The sequence below is a fragment of the Drosophila gunungcola genome (assembly GCF_025200985.1).
Source record: "Drosophila gunungcola strain Sukarami chromosome 2R unlocalized genomic scaffold, Dgunungcola_SK_2 000004F, whole genome shotgun sequence".
Classification (NCBI taxonomy): Eukaryota; Metazoa; Arthropoda; class Insecta; order Diptera; family Drosophilidae; genus Drosophila; species Drosophila gunungcola.
Window position 1 is genome coordinate 4,769,973 of NW_026453167.1, and position 12,950 is coordinate 4,782,922.

General features: G+C 40.9%; 2 protein-coding genes and 1 long non-coding RNA gene across 4 annotated transcripts in view; 2 read left to right on the forward strand and 1 right to left on the reverse strand.

Moving 5' to 3' along the window:
• Window positions 1–12,950, reverse strand: part of LOC128254378 (uncharacterized) — a 43,779-nt gene that overhangs the window by 15,920 nt on the left and 14,909 nt on the right. The window lies entirely within an intron of this gene.
• Window positions 5,684–7,079, forward strand: LOC128254374 (serine/threonine-protein phosphatase Pgam5, mitochondrial). The gene has a single exon (XM_052983441.1). The coding sequence runs from the start codon at window positions 5,759–5,761 to the stop codon at window positions 6,575–6,577; it is 819 nt and encodes a 272-aa protein (XP_052839401.1). The 5' UTR covers window positions 5,684–5,758; the 3' UTR covers window positions 6,578–7,079.
• LOC128254373 (chymotrypsin-2) lies at window positions 8,150–9,256 on the forward strand. The gene is made up of 3 exons (XM_052983440.1): window positions 8,150–8,484; window positions 8,543–8,819; window positions 8,881–9,256. Exons 1-3 carry the CDS (start codon window positions 8,222–8,224, stop codon window positions 9,232–9,234), a joined length of 894 nt encoding a protein of 297 aa, XP_052839400.1. The 5' UTR covers window positions 8,150–8,221; the 3' UTR covers window positions 9,235–9,256.

A 12,950-nucleotide genomic window follows, 5' to 3' on the forward strand; every position in this document is an offset into this window, starting at 1 on the left:
AAATGCAATTACATCACGCTGCAAGTTGGTTGCCTTTCCTTGACTTTCATTCGCAATGTAAACACTTGCACTCCAACTTAAATAGCTTCCTCACAATATTTATGAGGTGAACTGAAATGCTCTTAGCATTTAATCTCGGGGAAAACAACCTTTAAATCAATGCAGTGCAGTCAGGCGCAAGATCTTAAATCGACATGCTTCAATCGAGAATAAAACACTCCAGATCACACACACACACGCGAGTCCTTGTTGCAAGGATTACGTTGCTTATCTGTCCGTAATTCTGAACTTTCTCGAACATACTTATTCAAATGCATTGTAACTTTACTGCATCCGCAGTTGTGCGAGTATATGTGTTCGGCTTAAAAAGTTGCCATGACTTTCGGTCACCACCGTTATTGAAGGGTATGGATACTGTCGAAGTGTATTGGTTTTCGCATGAACTTTCAGTTCGGGCTATTAAAACAGAAGTAATAATGATTTAAATCTCTGCCATTAAGGAGCTGACAACTTGAAGATGTATTATTTATACTTCTTAAAATGCTATTGAGTCTAATTCATTTTGTTTAAAATGTTACTTAAATTTAAAAATATTTTTACACAACAAATATTAACAATTTCATTTATCAGCAATTGCCTTGCCTTAAAAACCAATAAAATGGCTTCAAAAAAATTAAAAACTTTCCTTTTATTGATAAAAGAGAACATTCATTGTATTTATTTTTTATATTCCACATATTCCATAAATAAATTAAGTTTTCTATTCTATCTGGTGTTCGATCAAGAACCAACACAAAGGCCAGCCCAATATGCACTCCATACCAATTCATCCGTGAGTCCCCAGTCGTTGGCATTGTTCTATACATGTAGTATGGAACATTCCACAACCATAACCATATGAGGAATTCAACCAAAGAATTGTTCAATTGCCAGAACATAAACGTGTGCGTGTATTTTTTGCCCTTTGTTAGTTTGATTTAGGCGGCAGTATATATGAATTATTATAGTTAAATATGGATATTTATTGCGATTTTGGGGGCGATTGTTGTAACGTTAGATAGTTTTGACCCGAAAATGCAGCTGAGGCAGAAAGCTTTTGATCTGCCGGACAACCGAGTCACATATATATTCATGCATTTTAATTTTATGGCCCCTCCAATGGGCAGCCCTTACTTCCATTCCAAAGTTTGTCTCATTTAAGTAATATTTATTTCTTTCGAGTGGTTTTCCGCAAAAGGCAGTTGAGAGTGCCCACAAATGTAATTGCATAAAAGTTTGGTCGAAAAACCAAAAATTATGAAATGAGCAAGTTTCTCGTTTGTGGCTTTTTGACTAATCAAAACGGGGGAGCAAAATGCGTTTTTAATAGCAACTCAGTCACAAATCGAAGACGAAAATTGGAGTGCAGTGAATGCAATAAGTTTAAAGGGCAATATAATTAGATTTCCATTAGAAACTCAACAGTCCAAAGCGGGACAAAGCAATCAAATTAGAAATGAACAACAAGCCAACTGCAAATGCAGCAGGCTAGCACAAATATAAAATTTATGGGGAGCACATCGAAAGTAAGCAAATATAGAGCTAAGTCCGGGATCGTTTTTAGCCCCTGGCTTGGGCCATAAATTGTAACGGCTTTTGGCCCCACCTTATGCAGATTTGTTTAACTTCAAAAGAGCCAACAAATTGCCAGACATTGCCTTTTTCTACCATACCTTATACAGCTCCTCGAGCTGACTTTTATTTGGCTTGTTTTCTGTTCGCTGTTTTTTTTTCCATTTGTATTTTTCTCTCAAACATTAATCCACTAAACCGTAAACAAACGATGGCAGTCAACAAAGGGACCAACATGGCGTATGAGCTATTGCGTGTACCATATGTTTGCCGATGTGTGCGTTGGGCTAGCCATATTTTAAGCTCCCCTGCACAATTCTGTTGTTTCCGCATTCCGTTTCCATTTTCTGTTTTCTAAATTTTTTAGCGACTGCAACTGCAAGCCGTTTTCACTTCAAATTGCATCGCCCCTGAATTATACGATTCTGGGATTTATTGCACTGCTAAGGGTCTTAAAGATGCCATTTCGAATTGAAAACTGTGAACTAAATGGTACTCCTTTTTCATTTAAATTTACATTAAAAGGCTATTATTTTTCAATATAAATTAAATACAAATATTTAAATTGTATACATTAGTAGGAATTGAATTATAATTAAAGTGAGTGTCTAAAGTAAATATCAAAGGATTCTTTCAAAGGCCCTAACAATGTTTCCTTTTTATAAATAACATTTTATGTCTTAAGATTAGTGTTCAATTATTTAAAAACTAAGGAAAATACATTAAATTTAATTTAGTTGAAGTCCAGATCTTTGAAATAAGTTATAATGAACATGAAGAGTATTCACTTAATACTGTATTTAAGAACCTCACAAAACATTTAACAAGACTCGATTAATTGAATTTATTCGAACACAATACGTATCGCCTGTACCCATTAAATATTTAAAAATAATCCCATTTGCTTTGTGCGTGCAAGCTGGAAAATTGTGAAATTAAATATTTATGTGCCCGCTGAAAAGTTTGCGAACCCCTAGAGTGCTTATCCTTTCGCAAAAGAGTCACAAGGTCGAGCCGCAATGGGAAACTTGCCTTTCATTGGCAATTTGTATTTGTTGTATTTGTTTTTGTTTCCCTGCTGTTGCTTTGTGTGTGTAATTATATTTGATCACAAAAACACGAACACCAGCAAGCGGCAATGAAAGTTAAACAATGTTTGCGGCTTTGCTATCCGTTTCCGCAATAATTTCTCGGATCCGCCTGCGAGCGTTTTGCGGCCTTGACACAATTTCCCCAGGAAAACTTTTGATTTTGCCACAAGATAATTTGCTAGCTGACAAAATGGAAAGCGTGGGCGTGGCACTGGGTCGCGGCCACTTAAAGTAATGCAAAACGAAAGGAAAAATCCAAATAAGGAAATCAAAATGGCGGGGCAACATGAAAGGCAAGCGAAAATTGAACATCCTGCAGCAGGATGCGTTGCGACTTGGCGGTAAAGGCAGAAAAGGCCAAGAGCTTCCAGCCAAGACGAACACCATAATTATGGGTGACCGCGATAAGACGGAGCAGTGCTGAATGTAAGGGAATTGTGCGAGTCCACTCCACGTTGCACGGGACAATTGCCGCCAAGGACTACGCCCAAGGATTCCGATTCCAGCCGCAGTGGGTGGCCACCATTTGCCCTTATGGCCAAAGGATGGGACTCCACTCTCCTCGACTGGTCACCCTGTATGGAAATGGCAGAGGCAATGGCGATGGCAATGGCGATGGCGATGGCGATGGGGATGCCCCACTTTGCGCAATGAGAAATTTCCGCTCGCTCGTTCCTTTTCTTGCTTGAAGGATGACATTTTTGCAAATTGCCATCATAATAATAATCAAATTCGTGTAAATTTGTTTGCAAATTCAAGAAGGAAATGGTGTCAGCTGCCCCAGTTGCCCGCACTCACCGAAAAGCAGATACAGATGGCTTGGGATTATCAAGTTAATAGCTTTTCTCGTCCTCGTTTTAGTTTAATGCTGATGAAATTGAAAACATAAACTACACAGAACTACAGGCTCTAGCTCTGCAGTGATTATGGAGATGGCTTTTGCACAATTCTTGCATGTGACGGCAAATTATTTCTTCTCTGAAACGGATGGCAATTAATTAAGGGAAAAAGGGTCCAGGCAAAGGAAGGAAGTTTAAAATACATATATTTAATATTAAGGTTATAGTATTAATACACCTTAAAAGTCATTGCAACTTCCATATTATAAAGTTTATAGGATTTGAACTCAAAACTCAGTCCAAAATGAACAAAGGTAGTATTTAATCAACCCCATTTCCCGTTTATCATAACTTTCGTTTTTTAAATTAAATTGCCAGCTATAAGCCTTTCTTCGAGGAGTTTTTCAATGCATTTCATGGAAGTTGCCAGGATATGAATTACAACTTTAAATTGACTTGTCTGGCATTCACACCCACCATTACCATTGCACCGCCTTTCACACACATACTTATTCAAACACCTTGTAAGAGTAATCCCCACGTTTCTAGGCCGCACAATGCGAGACCTGTTTTATGGTTACTTCAAGTGGCTTATTCCGAGAGCCCCACAAAAGTAGCTGAATGAATATGTGTGTGGGTGCAAGGACAAGCTCAGGTGAGTGTGAGTGCACAGGAAAAACGGCAGCTCAATAAAAATATGCAATTTATTCAACGTACTATAGAATTATATATGCAATAGTGGTAAATAAATATGAACTTTACTATTTGACGTGGGAAAACTACAAAAAAAAAGCAGCGAAAAGGAAAGTTTTTTTTTTTATTTCACATTGTTTGTATCTAAATTACATTTAAAAATAACAACAATAATTTTTTTTAATCAAAAATCTAGTGGGAATGTCACAGAAATCACAAGAGTTAGGAAAATAGTTGAAAATGTGTGTGAAAGTATGCCACTAGAAACTTCTTGTGTTTGAAAAATGCAACAATAAGTTTTAAAAGTGAAAGCCCTTTGAATATATTATGACACCCTTTAAAGCAATTTTAAAAAAAACTTAAGATTTTATTTAATTTTTTTAATTTGTTATTTAGTAACATTTGATAACATCGAGCAATAAAACCTAAAATTTTTGTATTTATTTTAACAAGCATTTTACTTTTCTCTGTATCCTTGGCTTAATAATGTGTCAGGGTGAAATACTAGCCAAAGCCGTCAAGCTCTTTTTACCACAAAATCCACTTTTGCGAACAGATAAACCGGCATTAGTCTGATCTGTTCAGGAAACTTGCTTAATTTCAATTCCATGCGGTCACCAATCGATGGGGTTGAACCTCCGACAACTTCTCAACTTCTGGACGTCCGCCTTTAGTGGTGATGATGGTGGCGGTGGTGGTGGCACGTCAAAAGTTTCAGTCAACTTCATTAGGCCAAATCCGACGGCCAACAGACTGGGGGACTGGCAGCCATGGTCAGCCACTTGTGGATATCCCGGTGGTCCCCACATTTAAATGAAGCAAAAACTTGGACAAAGTTATTCAGCGAATGATATGCCGGTTGCCCTTTTCTGGCTGACTGGCAGAAATTAAATGGCCTGAGAATTAAAATGGGTAGGCAAAAAGGCACTCATTTGCAGGAGATTTCCCCTTCGAATAGGTTCAGAGTTCACAGTTCGCAGTTCACAGTTGACAGTTTTCCATGGCATCACCTGGCTAACTTATTCGGTTTTTCGCCGCCTGATTGTGGATGGGCGTAAAGTTTGCCGCTCAAAAGTTGTTCTCGAGTATCCTGCCGAGGGTAAAACAACTTTGACACAAAACTTGGCCGGCCAAAACCTTTCAAGAGTCCACTTTTCCAACTCTTTCAAAGCCCCATCTTCTTTGTCTTGAATGCTAATCAAGAAGGGGAACTCAAATCTGAATAAACTTTTAAAAGTGCGACAAAACCCACTGAAGAGTCAAAGTTGATTGCCATTGCAATGGAGTTGAAAACATAATTGGCTGGTTATTTAAGAGTTTGGATGACTGAGATGTGAATAGGCTATTAAATGTGCTGAATAAGTTAAGATGGGTAGTCTTATTTATTGGGAAACTATAGAGACAAGAGAAGCTGGAAGTGTCATTTTTATATTTTGAAGTTTAAAGTGTCATTTTTATATTTTGAAGTTTAAAGTTAGGTTTTAAAATATTTCGAAAATACACTTCTTATTCAAACAAACTGCCATGAGATATTCTGCTCTTTGGCGTTCTGTGGGCGCCATGAGCTGCGGCTCATTGATCACCTACTTGACCCTTCGGCTGCTGGATGGCCAGAAGTCCTCGATTTTTCCGAGTGGAGAGGAAGGAGAGGCTAAGAGGGAGTTGAGTGGCGCCTGGCTGCATCATTGGGATCTCCGCAAGCCGCAGCTGCAAAAGGTGTCGAATGGCGCGGAGTCGTCGGCCCTGCGACACATTATCCTGGTGCGACATGGCGAGTACACGAAGACCCTGAACGGAAGCCACCTCACGGAGCTGGGTCGTCGGCAGGCGGAGAGGACGGGCCAAAGGTTGCGGGAAATGGACCTGAGCTGGGACCATGTGGTGGCCTCCACAATGCCGCGGGCCGAGGAGACGGCCATGATCATCCTGAAGCAGCTCAACCTCGATCCCCTGAAGATGAAGCGCTGCACCTTGCTGCCCGAGGGCACTCCCCATCCGGGCGATCCGCCCGCCAAGAGGAGTGCCCGCAGCCTGGAGCTGGCCTACCGGCGCGATGGCCCGCGGATCGAGGCCGCCTTCAGGCGGTACTTCTTCAGGGCCAGTCCGGAGCAGGAGCACGACTCCTATCTGCTCATCGTGGGCCACTCGAATGTGATCCGCTATCTGATCCTGCGGGCCCTGCAACTGCCGCCGGCTGCCTGGACGCGGCTCAACCTGAACCACGGCTCCATCACCTGGCTAACTGTGTGGCCCTCGGGCTATGTGACCTTGCGCTGCCTCGGCGACTCCGGCTTCATGCCCGTGACCGAGCTGACCCATCGAAGGCCGTCGTCGCCGGCTTAATGAGACCATAACTAGCTCATGATTAAAGCTCTACTCCCGGACTCGTCTTGGGCACGGACCAGTTCATTTGGCAGCACGAGTGGGAACGTGACTTCCGGCACATTTTGTTGCAACTGGTGCCAAAACCACTTTAACTTTGGCCAAAATCACTTGGCCAGCACACAGCAGCCAGCTGCATTTGCATCCGCATTCACATTTACAGTCACAGTCGCAGTCACATTCATGTGAACATCCACATCCACATCCAGTGGCCACAATGCCAGCGGTTTTGGGGGGCTGTCACACCCAGTGCGGTCATGCCGCCCACTTTTTGGCCAACCGGCAGTTGGCACATTTGCGCTACTCTTTCGGGATTGTCTCTGCTCATTAGTGCGGCTTTAATTTTGGTTATTGCGCCTGTCCCATGTTGTTCGGTTTTGGTTTCTGGTCTCGGTTCTCGGTTCTCGGTTCCCCGCCTTTGCTTTTGGCCATCGGCGACTTTGTTGTTGCCGCTTTGCCGCTGGCTTTTCATTAAATTTGCATGCGTTCACAATTTGAATTTAATTTGTAGCGGGTGGTGGGGCGGGGCGGTCTGCAAAATTGCATTATACCCATCCGCCTAAAGCGCCTCAACTGCCACTCACAACGAGTGTCAGCTGCTAAATATTTGCCTCGCCACAGAAATTCTGGAGCGCATCATGGCAAAAAGGCAAGTGTTTACTTTATGGCCCTGTTATTGCTGTTGCGGTTGGCTGCCTCAAAATGGCCCTTGACGTCCGTCCGATGTGCATTATAATATGGCAGTGTGGTCCTATGGGCGAGTGAGTATTGTGGGTTTAATCGGAAAAAGGTTTTAAGGGGTATATACAGTTTTTTTTTTTATTTATATTTTAGAATACACACAAAAACTTGATATCGTAGTTTTTAAAAAATCTTTAAATGCGTTTAAACGATGAGGGATCCAATAAGCCAGAAGTTATTAAAGAATCTGAAACAATATCTTCACTTCCTTCTGATAAGGCAGAAAGCTTAATGATTGATTGCTACTGATAAGGCTTAGCAATAAATGTTTACTATAATTACTACTTACGACTAAAAACACTTTATCAATAAGAAAAAACCTTTTTTATTTAGTTCTCTAAGAAATGGCACACCTATTTTAAAACAATTTAACATTTATACAATTTATGAAATGGTTAGACTTATTGTTTGTTACCTACAAGCCTACTAGTAAATTGATAACAACAACTTGAAAGATTACCTTATCAACCACGTTAACTTGAATTTACCATATAATGACCAACTTGATTTGGATTTTTATATATTAATCTGGGGCAGGTTCGAGTTGGCTGTCAAGGTTCTTGATTATTATCGGAAGCCGTTTAAGCAATGAATTATAATTCTTTTTATGGGGGTACTTGTCGGCAAACCATCAAACAGCATATCAGAAGTGTTTTATTAGAGGGTGCTTCAGAAATTCCAAATAAATCATTTATAAAAGATTTTTTACGAAAGACAACATTTCAATTTCTTTTTGCCTACGTTTTGGTGACCTTTATAAGCCCTAGTGATTTCTGTAATCCCCCCTTTATTTAAAGTTCACACCATACATAAAAATACCTATTCATTTAAATAGCCTTCAAGTATTTGATTTGGAATTTTCAAATGGAAATCGTGATTGTTTTCATGGGACTTATCTCATGCTGTTCGCTGGTCGAGGCTGAGCGTGGTGTGATCAGCGATATTAGTGACGAGTCCTTTGAGATGTTGATATCGGGCGGCTACAGGCCGAAGAGCCACCGGTTGTCCCGACACGTGGTCTCCATTCGCACCCAGAACTATGTCCGCCACCGGGGAGACAATCACTTCTGCAGCGGCGTCATGGTGAGCAGTCGAGCTGTCCTAACTGCTGCCCACTGTATAACGGAGTAAGTGCCATTAGTCCTTCGTGATAATACATCCATTAACCTAGTCATATCCCCGTAGCCGGTACAAATCCTCGATGAATCCACGGGGCCTTCGGGTGGTGCTCGGGAACATTAGAAGACTGGCCACGTATGAGGAAATCGACACCAGAAGTGTGGATCGCCTGGTGGTCCATCCGGAATACATGCGCTTCAAAAAGAACGACCTGGCGATCCTGAGACTCTCGGAACGCCTGCACAGCGCCAACCATAATGTTCTACCCATTATTTTGCGCAAAGTGGCCAATGTGACCTATGGCGATGCTTGCGTCACTATCGGCTGGGGTCAGATATATCAGGTTAGACAATACCCTGTACCCCGTATAACCTCTATTTTATAACAACAGGTCTAATTCCCAGCACGGTCCTTATGCGGATGAACTCCTTTATCTGGACGTTGTTCTGAGGCCGCCCTCGTTTTGCAAAGAGATTTTGGGTTCCTTTTCGCCAGAACTGAATGTATGTGTGGAGCCCAAGGCCGAGGGTAGCACTTGTGTCGGCGACATGGGCGGACCACTGATTTGCAACGGCGCTCTATTTGGCATCATAGCCGGGCACTTGGGCTGCGCCGGCGGCAAGGCTATGCAGTTCTTGAACTTTCTACACTACAAGGATTGGATTGTGGCCACTATCCAATCCCTATCTGATTGTGGCTTTAAAGCAGCCCCAAGCTGGATTTTTCTAACTCCCTTCATACTGATTCTAGTAAATTGATAAAAAATACTATTATGAGCAACAAATAAAAATGTGGTCGCTTTCGAATACAAACTTTATTATAATTATGAAAAAATATATAAGATTAGGAGTGAATAAAATAAACTGTGTAAATGTTCCAATTATATAAATTCTATCTGATTTACTATTTCTTAAAGCGGATTTCGAAAGCGTGCCTTTATAAGCATGAGAGTGACTCACTGATCTTTATCACTAAAAATCTACAAAATCTTGGATTAGGAACGATTTTCAGCACATCTTTTAAGTCAACAGTGTGAGAGATGTCCGATAAACTCCTGGTAAACAACATTTAAACTTACTAATGGCTTGCTAATTTCTAACTCCGATGCTAACAAACATTTAACGTTGTTGTCCATTAGTTTCTTTTAGGTTGTGCCCACTCCACTTTTGCACCTTCGATGTAGTCTCGTCCTTTTTGGCCGCATGGCTAACGCATTTGCAGTGCGGTATGAGTCATTTTTGGCCACGACTGTCATTGATACAGCGCACAAAGGACGACAAATGCACACAAAGACGAACCCAAAAGACCGGAAGTGAATGGAATGTGATTGTGAATGTCTGTCGTCGGTGCTGCCAAACTAGATGCACCTCTGCGGATGTTTCCGGTTGGGAGGGAGCCCAACTCGGGGCCATCATTTCAGACCTTAAGTTTGAAAGCCTCTTCGGGCTGGCGAGCAAATCTGACGTAAAATGCATAAATCAAAGGCAAATTGAATTTTAGCCATGAAAGGCACTTCTGCCACCGAGGCAGTAGAGGCTGTTGAGGCACCCAGGCGTTGTCCTTGTCGTTGTCGTTGTCGTTGTGCTTGTCGTTGTCGTTGTCGCTTTCGTTGTCGTTGTCATTGGCGTATCCCGCTGCGAGCTGTGACAATATGTTGAGGAAAATGCCTGGGAAAATGCCGGGGAAAATGACGACCCCGCCCTGAATGTTCGCCTTCGTCGTGCTTAACTTTAGCCAGCTCCGCTTTCGGCTTTCAGCGATGGCAAAACTTTGTCTGGCTTGGCGTTGATGCAACTTTAAAGTAAAGTCTACTTAATGCAAAGCTCAAGGCGCCTGCCGCCAACACAAACACAAACTGCGAAATTGGTCGTTTGTGCTTATGAGATATATTTGGCATTTCCACAAAAACTAAAGAGCTTTTAGCCAGGCTCTATATATAACAAGGGTGTGTCCTCGAAATATCTAATTTAATAAAATCATTTGGTTTGAGGCATACTAATTAGAACAGAAAGAATATGAATTACATTTCGATATTTCCACCTCTGGCATCAAGTATGTATAGAAAATGTTTAATAAAACCAATTTTAAACTTTGTAAGAGGAGCATGCAAACAAAATTATATATATATATGGGATAATTTAAGTAAAACTGCTTTTTTGGTTTTATCTTTTATTCGCCATCATGGCTTAAGGAAAATAACTCTAGTTAATCTTTTGATTTAAAATAGTTTCAAGAATGAAAACTCCATTTAATTTTTTGTGAAATTTTTTAGGTCTGTATATTGTGTATTTTTTTAGCACAAACGAATTTTTTTAAAATTTAAAAAACAAATGCTTTTAGTTTTTTCCCTCCAAGCATACACACCTAAATTGATGTTTACCATTATTCTAGACGCACTTGAATTTTGTACAACAATTTGTAGGCTTGGTATTAACATAATTTAATGCCCATAGGCCAGTGCTTTTCTGTTTTTCTCCCAATAAACACGGTTTTTCCCGCCTCAGCAGCACGTGCTTTTCCCCTAAGTGAGAAAACAAATGCAACTTACAGTCAGTATTCACCATACGCCTATTGTCCATTTTCACTCGCTGTTTGGTTAATGCAAATAGTAAAACAGGGAAAAATTTCTAAGTTTTCTTTGCTGATTATTTGGGCCTAAGACCTTTTCACCGTTCAGTCGTCGAACGGCGCTGGTCGAGCTTTGTGGTAAAATCGCGAGGAAAATCGAGTCAGGACACACCAAATACTCATGGACATTAGCACCGTAACTAATTATGTGAAAATGAATAATTAATTGGTTGATAATTGCCGGGTTGATTGCATGAAATGTAAACACCGAAAAATTGTCACAAAATCGCATACGGTCAACAAACGAGTTTTCAAATGTGCTCAATTACAAATCGATTTCAACTCAATTTCGGGATTCGGCAACGGAGTGTTCAAATAAACGAAACGAATCAACATATCAAACTAATTGCAGTCGAATTTAAATAACGTTCAATTAAAAGCATGGTTCGCAAAGTCAAACCCATAATCACACCATATATGCATGTGTAAAGTGTGTGCAAGTGCTTAGCGAGGGAGGGAGACGGAAAGAGCAGAAAAAGAGAGAGAGAGAGAAAAGGCTTCGATTCGACATCAATCAATTAATTGAAAGCCCAAACGAGGTGCGTAAGTTCATTTGGCGTGCAATTTGTTAATTAATCGAATCCGGTGTATTAGCACAAATTGGAGCGTTAAGTCTGACTCATAATACTCAATGCAAATTGCTGACTTTAATTTAACGTGTTATTTTGCCTTGCATATAAAGTAAGTCTGTAAAGTGTCAACAGTACTGGAAATGGTTCAATAATAACATTAATAAGGCAATACAAAATGATACTTAATGCTATTTTACTTTGGGGTAATAAGTGTAATGCTAACAAAATATTGTAATATGTATATTTGAAAATTCACTATGTTACTTTAAGGCATCCAAACTATAGCTTTTAAATATCCTTATACTTCAACCTTAAACCCTTTCCATTACTTAAAAGATCTAATCTGTACCCCATTGTGCAGTAATGCGAATATCTTCACTGTAAGCCGCATGGAAAGTCTTTTACTGGGTGTGACCCAATGCATTGAACTCTGCCACCTCGGTCCATAATACCTCGTCTGTTATCATTGAACGGCTTTCACTAATATCTTTCTAACAAGCAGAGCAATGGCTATAATAATGGGGAGATAATAGGCGACAACAAGTCCACACATTGCGTATCGAGTTGCCTTCGAAAGAGCTTGGCCAGCAAATTCGAGCGCCTTGACTCGTGTCCACTTGGCTAACATAATCGCCCATGCAGAGCCAGCAAGACAGCAAGACAGCAAGCCAGTTCTGTATGGTACATATATATAGAGAGGGAGAGGTAAAGATAGAACAAGGGGGAGCCATGGCAAAGTCCCACCCAATGCATCGGGGTATCGAGTTTTAATGACCCACTTTCCAGCTCAAGACTATTTAAGTTCGGCCAGCCATCTGTATTGGTTTGCTCTAATTCCGAAAGTCCCCTGGCAGAGCAATTAGTATGGCCAATGGCCAATGGCCAATGGCCAGCATGAATGGCCGATAAAGGCGGCAAACGGCGAACGTCGTATTGTCAAGGAAAACAAATGAGTTGAGTTAACCAACGGTCACTTGAGGGGCTTCCACCCGGGGTGTTCTTCTTCGGTACTTCTTCAAAAGGCCCCAAAAGAGATGTCTGGTCGCAGAAGCACTAAATGCAAAAAGAGAACTGCAAAAAAAAAAGAAAGAGTAATTTCACAGTCTCTGAAAGTCATTACCCATTGATATGTGTACTGTGTAGGAGGTGAAAGAGTCGCCTTTCGTTGCTTTTTTGCCAGCTCTTTTTTTTTTGTCTATTGTGTGTTGACAGCATTGGAAAGGGCAAAGGCAGCGCAAGATAGAAACTAAAGCGAAAAATGAAATTAATAGAAT